The sequence below is a fragment of the Nicotiana tabacum genome, chromosome 16 (assembly GCF_000715075.1).
Source record: "Nicotiana tabacum cultivar K326 chromosome 16, ASM71507v2, whole genome shotgun sequence".
NCBI classification, from domain to species: domain Eukaryota; kingdom Viridiplantae; phylum Streptophyta; class Magnoliopsida; order Solanales; family Solanaceae; genus Nicotiana; species Nicotiana tabacum.
The window spans coordinates 94,041,085-94,051,441 of record NC_134095.1 but is presented as its reverse complement, the minus strand read 5'-3'; the positions used below and the strand labels follow the sequence as shown (position 1 = coordinate 94,051,441).

Sequence of the window (10,357 nt, the reverse complement as noted above, 5' to 3'; positions counted from 1 at the left end):
GGTTGTTTTTCCTTCTCCGCCTTTTTTCCCTACATTTGTGGCGGCGGCAAAGAAGAGGGCCTGAAAATAAGTGAGATATTCGATTATTTTTCCTTTGTAATTTTTGTTTTATCATTTTTTTTCCTTCAGAGGGAGTAGTATATAACATTTGAAATGCATCTCACTTTGCAAACGTCTTTAAGTTCATATCGCTATTTTGTAAAAATCAACCTTAAAATTCTTTCTTTTGAAATTGTTGACCAAACTCTAATTTTGATCTTAAAGTCATTTACCACATTTCCCTCGTTCTTCTTCTTAAGTCTTTTCTTTTGCAAGACAATGACATCCGTCCACACTCACCTCGTAAAATAAACAAAAACTAGATAACCCATTACGTAAGATAAAGTCCAAATTTTTATGGTGCAAACAATGTGAAGGCAATTTAGTCATTTCACAACCTTGTGACATGTGAATTTAAAAATATTTAATTTTTTGGTTGGTGTTAAGAAACCGCAAAAAAAAAAAAAAAAAAAAAGACCAATTGAATAGAATTTAGGAGGTTGTCACGGTGACACACCCACCCACCCTCTCAAGACCCCTTTTTTCAAAATGCAGTGAGTTGTGTGTACAGTGAAAGACCAAACACATCAGAAAAAAGAGAATTAAAGCAAAAGCTGTTCCCTTCTTCATTCTTTTGCATTTTGCTTTTGACCCTTTCTCTATTTTCACTTCCTATTTCCTCTCTTTTTGCTCTACAAATCTTGAGAATTTCTGGGGGTTTAGTTTAATTTTATTTGAATTTATTCATATATTATCGGTGGGTTTTTGTGCTAGATCGATCTTGGCTTTGAATGCAATCATTTGAAGCTGTTAACTGCTTCTTTGTAGATCAATATCTAAGGGGTTTTCATTATATTTGCTAGCTTTTGCTAGCTTCAGTTTCTTTCTGAGGAGTATGCTGTGTCAAAATTGAATATTTTGAGGAGTTTGCTGTGCAAAAATCGAATTTTTGAGGATAAATTCCTGAAACTTTGGGGGGCCAAAATTAAATTTATAGAATGGTATAAGAATTGGAAATGATGTTGATATTGGTGAGTGTGGTGTGATTGATGAGTGAGGAGCCACTATTTGTTGTTTGCTGCTGTCCCCTCCATTAGGTTTGGCAGATAAGTAAGGTCACTGACTGGGACCTCTCGAAGAAAGAGAAAAAAAGTTAGCTTTTTGATTCAATTATTAGAATCTTGATTGTGTTGTTAGAGCTTTACTTTGAAGGAAAAAAATGGCACAGCGAGTTAAGGGTGCGCCATCCCTTCAGTCTATCAAATCACTGCCAGTGGGATATGCATTTGATTTGAACAAGTCTGAGGCTGTGAATCATAGAATGGCATCAAATGCTGCTGTTTCCAAGAATGGAGAATTGTGGAGTGAGGCTAATGGTAATGCTGATGGGTATATTGATGAATCCCCTTATGGTAGATTGAACTTTTCTGTAGAGGAAAGCCCGTCTAGCTGTGATGATGATCTGAGAACCAATGCATTCACCTCTTCGAAGTGGAGTGACACCACGTCTTATGTGACAAAGAAGGTATTGAAATCAATTTTTAATGAGTTGTGCTTGGTTTGTTGGTATTATGCAACTTGTAGATTTGAAGTTTCCGTTAGTCTGATGATTGCTTGATTGAACTAGCCACAACATCATTAATGCCTTCAGCTTATAACATTATCTGCTTAATTTGATAAACCACTAGATGAGAGTTGTCAATTATGGTGTTTTTGCTCGGCTTGTACCACAGATGTGATTTGTGGGAATGGTTGAGAGCTTAGGACGCTGATTCTTATCCTGCACTTTTTGAGTTATCAGTAGCTTCTTGGCTCATCATTTCTATGAGAAATGGATTTTAAACTCTGCAGGGAGGACAATTTTGGTATAATTTCTTTCTAGAAGATAAGCTACTTTTAAAATAAAAAACTAAAACCATTATCTTTATTTAGATGTAGAGTTTGGAAGTTCTGCCCTGTAAGATCTTGAAAGCAATTATGTAGAATGTCAAGATATTGATGGTGATACCTTGAAAATAAATAGAATTCTCTGTTTTTATATAAATAAATGTATATACACGCACACAACAAAAATTGTTACCTTCTCAATTTTATTTAAAGAATTCTGGTGGCTGATATCACTCTTGATTCATAAAAATATGAAAGCGGGTCTCATTAAAATTTCAGTCATTTTGTTAGGATTTTGTGATAATTAACTTGATGTAGGCCGTGAATCAGCACTAGATTATCTCTTTACTTGTGTTGTCTCTCTTTTCCCCACTGTTGCCTTTGTTCGGAGTTGAGTGCTGTGCTTTCAGTGGATCCTATTCCTAGTTACTTTCCCGAAAGATGAAGAGACATCATTATACAATTTGGGGTAGTTCACATTTAATCTGTTTGTTTATTTCTTTATTTTTGCTTGTAAACTTTACTATAGCTGTTTGAACAAATCAATTTTCTCCCTTTTTGAACTAATCCAGAAGAATCTCCATTGTGGGGCAAACCTCTCCCACAATAGAGTTAATGTACATATCAAATTATTATCTTGCCTAAAGAAAACTTATAAAATTCTAGATCAAATGTTTCTTCTGCTTTTAATAGCTACTCAAAGGTTATGATTCAGATGTAAGTTCATCTTTTACCTATAGACTCATCATTTGATTGGAATACGCTAGTAATTTGTAAACTGACTGCATGACACGGGTAATAGTTCATCCGCTCAAAAGAAATGGTGGTTAAATGCTCTTCGAGGAATGTTGCCTTTTAAAATCTTATACAACAACACGGTTGTACATTAGGAAAGAAACAATATACAATGTGGATGAGCAATGGAACAAATCCTTTTGTAATTAAGGGTATTGTTTCATACAATGGATGACTCACCATAAAGGAGTGGAAGTTTAGAGGGTTGATAGCATTTTCTCCAAATGTGTTGCCTTATAGTTTGAAAAATTTCTCTGATCCGTAGCTTGGAAGGGAGAATCCAGGGAGCTTGTTGTTTTCTTTCAGTATCCGGAAAAAGAGAATGCTTTATGAATAATGAAATATATCCTTTTTGTGATTAAGGGCAGTGTTTCCTACTATGAATGACTCACCATGAAATGGAATTTTACAAGAAGAGATGGTAATGTTTTCTACAATCGTGTTGCCAGTTAAAGGTTGAAATTTTCTCTGATCTGGTTGCTTGATATGGAGTACCCAGAGGTACTTGATGTTAATCTTCATTATCTGGACAAAGATGAATGCTTTATCAGCAACTGTCCCTTCTGGTCCCAAGGCGCTGACCTACAGTTTGAGGTAGGGGAGAATCAATCTGATGATGCCAGGTTCAAATCACAGCTACAACACTTGGTGTGAGGCCATCTACTTTAGTTTTGGTGAGCAAGATTCTTAGCAACTTGTGCTTGTAGGTTGGATAGGTTGTCCGGTGGACTAGTTGAGGTGCATGCAAGTTGGCCTAGAAATTATCGACATCTGCAACCTTTTTTTTGTTTTTGTTTTTTGAGTAAGGTAACAATATATTCATCAGCACCAAGTTAGTACTGGTATCCAAAAAAAGAATGTACAAATTACAGAGGGCCTTGTATCTTACAAAGAATCTAAGAAATCTACAAGTGATTCTGCATCCTCTATATAGTTCTCTTTACACCAGAATTGATAAGACAAAATAATTCAGCTTCATTCTTTGCATGGAACTAATTTTATCCTCAAAATATCTACGATTCCTTTCTGTCCACACCTTCCACCATATACATGCTGGCACCATTCTCCACCATAGCTTCTGACTCTTCCTTGTTTCAATATAATTCCAGCACCACAAAAGGTCCTCGCTATTCTTTGGCATTACCCATTGTATTCCTGCCAGGGAAAGGAATAACTGCAACAGAGTATCAGTTACCTTGCAATGTAGAAAGAGATGGCTGTTGGTTTCTTCCTCCTTCTGACACAAGAAACATCTGGAAGTCATAGGAATCCCCTTTCTCTACAAAACTTTATGAGTGAGACAAGCTTTCCTGGCCACCAGCCAAGAAAAACATGTGACCTTAAAAGGGGCTTTAATCTTCCATATGTATTTCCATGGCCAACTAGATAATTGAGCACCTTCTAACAAAAAAGAATATACAGAGACTGAAAACCTTCTAGTGTTTCCTCCATTCCATATCATTGTATCCTCAACATTTGTGGTACCATGAAAAATCTCCAGAACCCTCAACATTTCAGCCCCCCTATCAATTTCCCAATCATTTAGGAGCCTTCTGATAGAAAAATTCCAACAGTGTAAATTCCATGCACCTTCTATTGTAGATTGAGGTGTAGTTGTTAAGCAAAATAGATCCGGGAAAAAATCTTTCCAAGGACCATGCCCTAACCAATTATCACTCCAAAATGATATTCTTCTTCCATTACCAACTGTGAATCCAATATTTAAAGCATACTCCTCCCAAACCTTCCTAACTGCCTTCCTTATTCTTGTTCCATTGGAAGAGTTGACTGGAGGGGTGATCCATTGCCCTTGCTGTCCATATTTATGGCTAATCACTCTCTTCCATAAGGTGCATTCTTCTGTGTTAAATCTCCATAGCCATTTCCACAATAAACTTTTATTATGCAGTCTGGAATTTCTGACCCCTAAACCTCCTTCTTTCTTGCTGGACATGATGAAATCGTCTAGTCTCCTTGCAACCCTGCCACAAAAAATTCCTTCGGAGAGAATCCCATCTTTTTTCCACCTTGGTAGGCAGTGGAAAAAGAGACATAACATAATTTGGCAAAGCATCCAAAATGTTGTTAATCAATATGATCCTGCCCCCTAAAGATAGATATTGAGCCTTCCATTTTGCTTGTCTCTTCTCACATTTATCAATCACACCATTCCATACTTCCATACCTTATTTTTTGCCCCCAGAGCCAAACCCAAATGTACAGTAGGAAGCTTCCCAATGTCACAACCCAACACCCTAGCAAGCACCTGATGATTATCTACCATATTGACATGAAATAGTAGACTTTTCCCCAGTTTATATGAAGTCCAGAGATGGCCTCAAAAACTGTAAGAATAAGTCGGATGACCCTTAACTGCTCCAGCTTGTCATCACAAAAAATCAGTGTGTCATCAGCATAAAATAAGTGAGAAACCTCCATGCCCTCATTCCTGCTATTCACCTGAAATCCTCTTATCCGCCCATTAACACTACCATCTTCCACATGCTATTTAAACCCTCCATTGCAATGAGAAAGAGGAAAGTAGATAACGGGTCTCCTTGCCTTAAATCCCTTTGAGAAGGGAAAAACTCTCGGGAGTTCCATTGATAAGTACATAAAATTTAACAGTTCTGATACAAAAAGATATCCACTTTAGCCATTTTGTACCAAAACCCATATCCTTCAGAATTAGAATTAGAAAATTCCAGTTGACATGATCATATGCTTTTTCAATATCCAGCTTGCACAGACGTCCTGGTGTCTTCCTTTTCATTCTAGTGTCTACTACTTCATTTGCTATCAAGGCTGCGTCCATAATTTCCCTACCTTTTATCAATGCCATTTGCTGATTATCAACTAATTTCTCCACCACTTGCTTCCGTCTCTCCATGAGCACTTTAGAGATTATGTTATATACACTTCCAATCAAGCTAATTGGTCTGAAATCTTTCAGTTGTTTTGCTCTAGTCTTTTTGGGTATTAATGCCACAAAAGTTGCATTGAAGCTTTTTTCCAAAATATTCATGTGAATGGAAATTTCCCAAAGTTTGCATAATTTCCCCTTTTAAAAACTCCTAAGAAGTTTGAAAGAACCCCATGGTATAGCCATCAGGTCCAGGTGCCTTGTCAATAGCACACAACTTAATACTATTCAACACTTCCAACTCTTCAAAGGGTCTTTCTAACCATAACTACTCTTCCTCTGTTATAATGGGTCTGTTTTGTAGATGAAATCAGGTCTCCATCCTTCAGTTTCTGTATACATTTTTTTATAAAAAAGCAGGATTTCTTCTTTAATACCATTTGAATCATATATCACTTCCTCATTGCTCTCTAAGGTGTCAATGCTATTGAATCTTCTATGAGAGTTTTGGCATTTTGTGGAAATATTCCGTATTCCTATCTCCATGTTTCAACCATAGTACCCTAGACCTTTGCCTCCCAGCAATCTCCTCAAATTCAGCTATCTCTTCAAATTCCGTAGCTAAATTTGCTTTGTGAGCAATTCATCGTTAGAGAGACTCCTTTGTTCTTGTATTCTGTCAAAACAACTCACCTGGTTTAAAATATCAACTTCTTTTTCTCTAAACTACCATAATTTGTTGAATTCCATTCCTTTAACTTGTCTTTGAGAAGCTTCAACTTAGTTGCAAAAACAAAGTCGGGTCTGCCTGTAGCTTCAAGTGATTCCCACCAGCCCTTTACTCTATCTTTGAACTTCTCAGTTTCCAACCACCAATTCTCAAATTTGAAGTATGATTCCTGACCTCCCAATCTCCACCCAGAAATTGTATCGGACTGTGATGGGTAATAAAGATTGTTTGATGTTTTTGAAACTATCATCCCAATCAATAGAAAACAAGAATCTATCAATCCTTGAAGCCAATCTACAGTTATCTCAGCTCATGATCATTTATGATTCAGAAAATTCAGTCATATTCTCTTGTATGCGTATTATTGTGCCTCCTCTCATCTGAATATCTTGCAGTGTTGAAATCACCACACTCCACCCAAGGATCATCACATACACCTTTGTGACCCGCTAATTCCCACCATAACTCTCTTTTCTCTTCTGCAATTAGATGCATATACCCTTGTTAAAAACCATGAATAATTTTGAGCTAAAATTATGATCCTACAAGAAATTGACTGTTGCCCAATGCACACCAACTTCCCCTCCATTATTCTTTTATCCCACATGATTAAGATGCCGCCTCTAGTTCCACTGGCCTTTTGATAAACATAATCTACCCATATGGCTCCCCATATTTGAGGTACCATACTACCCACATGTCATCTACCCTCAGCCTTCCACCTAAGTATCAAAGATTTGACAATTTTTCTGTACCGCATGTCATTAAGGCCCCTCATGTTCCATGAAATTAGGTTTAACTTCATTGGACAGTTCTAAATAGGTTTTTCCCCCCACTTCTTGGTTCACCCTCTTTGTATTTCATTCCCCATTTCAAACCCTTCAATTCCCTTTGACATTTTGATTTTGAAGTTGAGGCCAAGTTGGGTGAGGTATTTATTACCCACTTTCCCTGCCTTCTCCTATCAATCTTCATGAAAAGCGATAGTGCATCCCATTCACAACCCTGGAAATCGACCCCAAACTTCTTACTAAGTTTCATAACATTCTGGTGAACCCACAAAGAGGCTTCTGAATCAGCTTGCTGACTTTGAACTTTTATAGGATCAGCTTCTTCAATCTGACATGGTATGGGCTGAGAGTAGTTTACCTATTCCTCTTTCTTGTGGAAGGAAGTATGGATTTGCCATCACGTGAGTAGCTTAAGAATCCAACATAATGCATGCTACATCTTTTGTACTTAGATAGAAGACTCTCTCCCTTGTTCGTGATCATGTAATTGGCTTGTGAACTATGAGAGATGCATCTGCTACTGAGAATGGCTGGGTGATTCTCAAGTTTGTCTATGTATTTACCAAGGCGTATGGGGCGGGACGTATTGATCCATCCTTGCTCACTAAAAGGATTCTGTTTGGGAGTACAGCAGAATTCATTTTAATAGTTCAACTGATTTGGGAATATCTTTACAGGAAACCAGATTTCTGAAGGAAAATCTGGGACCTTTAATTTTCGATAATTATGAGTGGTTGAAGAGTATTTCTTCTGGCGTACAAGTCTGTGATTATGCATTGATAAAAGTGTCTAGTTATACTAACTCGTGTGCAACTCCTGTTTCGAAAGATCATGCTTAAATTCTCTTCAAATGTTCCAGTCCGGTTGGTATTTCCCCAAATTAATTTGAAGGCCGGTGAAATGGATGGAATTCGGGAACCAAAAAAGTTATCCTTTCTATAGTTCATCCCTATAGAGTTGTTGAATGATTAGCAATAGCTTTGGAAGGGCTCTGGAGACAAGATTTCTTTTTTTTTTTTGGGGGGTGGGGCGTGGGGGGAGGGGGGAGTAGGAGCAGTTGTCACCCATTTGTGATGCTGGCAAACAAAGAGGCTGATTATTTGGAAGCCAGAGGCTGGTTATTATTCACTCAGACTTCTAATGTTTATGATTGCTTCACCCTAGTTAAACTTGCATCCCACGGTGTCAGTGCAACATGTGAATTTAGACACGACATAACCTTACAGTAGGTTTCATCAATACGGATATTTTAGGTTCTTGACAATTGCTATATCGGCGTTAGATCTTGTGAGACAGCTGGTGGCTAATTATTTTACAGGATCATATTGTTGTTGGCAAAAGGCAAAGATGGCCTACTTCATCTCACATGTGGACAGCTTTTATAAAAATTGACTGTTGTTAGACTTACAATAGTCGACGAACAGCCTTGCAATTGTTTGTCTTTCTTGTTTGAATTCATTTTTTTTTTTGAATTTTGTAATGGATATGGGTTGTGATGTAATACAAGTAATGTTCAACATGTGCAATTATTTACCATTACAATGATTTCAAACAGGATATGCTGGTTTGACTGCGGCAAAACATTCCGCTTTTTAATGATTTTCTTACCTTCTTTTTTGAACTTTTATTGTTGAGTTGTTGCAGAAGCTCCATTCATGGTTTCAACTACCTGATGTTAACTGGGAGCTGGCAACAATCATTTCGAAATCTGGAAATGAAGTTCTCATATCATTGTCTGAAGGAAAGGTGAGTGCAGTTTGCTAAGATTCTTTCATCTTTTTTGCTCGCAAATCTTTATGATAAAAGAAACAAATTGTTTCGACAGTTCTCTTGTTCAGTCCTTTTACAACAACAATATACCCAGTATAATCCCACAGGGTGGGTTAACTTATTTCTATATCACCCATCTGTCAGCACTCATTCTCATTTTCTCATTTCCTGTGTGCACCTTATCCTTGCCCTGCTTCAACCTGTATCACCATTCTTCTCCCTCCCCAGATTTGCAGTCCCTTCCACTCTTCTTCCTAACCCAAGGGCTCTATATCTTACCTGTCTAACTCTCTTGAAGTTCTTATTCTAAATAATGTTTCATAAACACATCTCATTTTTGTTAAAATAATAAGGCTATTCTGGTTGGCTTTTCATGCTTACTGAGCGTTCAAGTTTAAGGTTTAATCTCACGCCTTGTTTCTGGTCAATGCAGGTCTTAAAAGTTAAAGCTGATGATTTATTACCTGCGAATCCTGATATTCTGGATGGTGTGGATGATCTCATGCAATTGAGTTATTTAAATGAGCCATCAGTGTTGTACAATCTTCAGTACAGATACAATAGAGATATGATTTATGTATGCACAAATCTCCCTAATTTGAATTGTAGTTAGCTTTTTCTCGTATTCTTATGCCTTTTTATTTCTTCTCCTCTTCACCTCTTCTAGACAAAAGCTGGTCCAGTTCTTGTTGCCGTAAATCCTTTTAAGAAAGTCTCGTTGTATGGCAATGAGTACATTGAAGCATATAAACGTAAATCCATTGAGAGCCCACATGTATATGCCATCACGGATATGGCAATAAGAGAAATGGTTCGAGGTACTTATGTATATCCAGCAATAATGATTAAGGCCAAATATCATTTCTGGCAATCATGATAAATCTTACATAATTTTCTTTTCCTGCAGATGAAGTGAATCAGTCTATCATTATAAGGTCAGCACGTTAAATGCTTTTGAGTTTCACTTGTTCGCTGTCTTCTAATATTCGAATCCACTTTTATTCTCATATCTTCAGAGCTGATTCTTCTTTCCATTTTTGGTTGCTCTGTACTTCGTCAAAATGAATGCACTACTTTTTTGAATGTTATTTGTCTCATAACTTTATTGATTGCCCCTACTTGGGTCATAAGCACACACTATCAAGCTTAGTATTACTGCACCTGTAACAAGGAGGAAAATTATCTCAAAAGACTTAAAATCTCTTGGAATCCATGCGAAATTAATTAACAAAAGAACGACATTGATTTTATCAAAAGGATAGAACCGCACCGGAAGCAAAGAATCCATAAAGATGATACCAACTAGTTTGGAATGTTGTATCATTTTACATGCTTATTGTTTCTCTTGCTCCCACTGAGATTCGTCTGACTCAAGCTATTGTATGATCATGTATACAAAGACTTTTTAAATAGTTAATCCTTTATAATAGGCTAGTTTGGGATGGAAGCCAACCTCCTTAGTTACAAGACATTATTAGTTAG

At 37.1% G+C, this 10,357-nt stretch overlaps 1 protein-coding gene across 1 annotated transcript in view; it reads left to right on the top strand.

Annotated features, from left to right (window-relative positions):
• The first annotated feature begins 554 nt into the window (after positions 1–554).
• Positions 555–10,357, top strand: part of LOC107806983 (myosin-1-like) — a 31,465-nt gene continuing 21,662 nt past the window's right edge. The window contains exons 1-5 of the mRNA XM_016631257.2: positions 555–1,564; positions 8,750–8,851; positions 9,309–9,452; positions 9,543–9,693; positions 9,783–9,810. Of these exons, the coding sequence (XP_016486743.2) occupies positions 1,259–1,564; positions 8,750–8,851; positions 9,309–9,452; positions 9,543–9,693; positions 9,783–9,810 (731 nt within the window). The 5' untranslated portion in view covers positions 555–1,258. The remainder of the gene's footprint in view (positions 1,565–8,749; positions 8,852–9,308; positions 9,453–9,542; positions 9,694–9,782; positions 9,811–10,357) is intronic.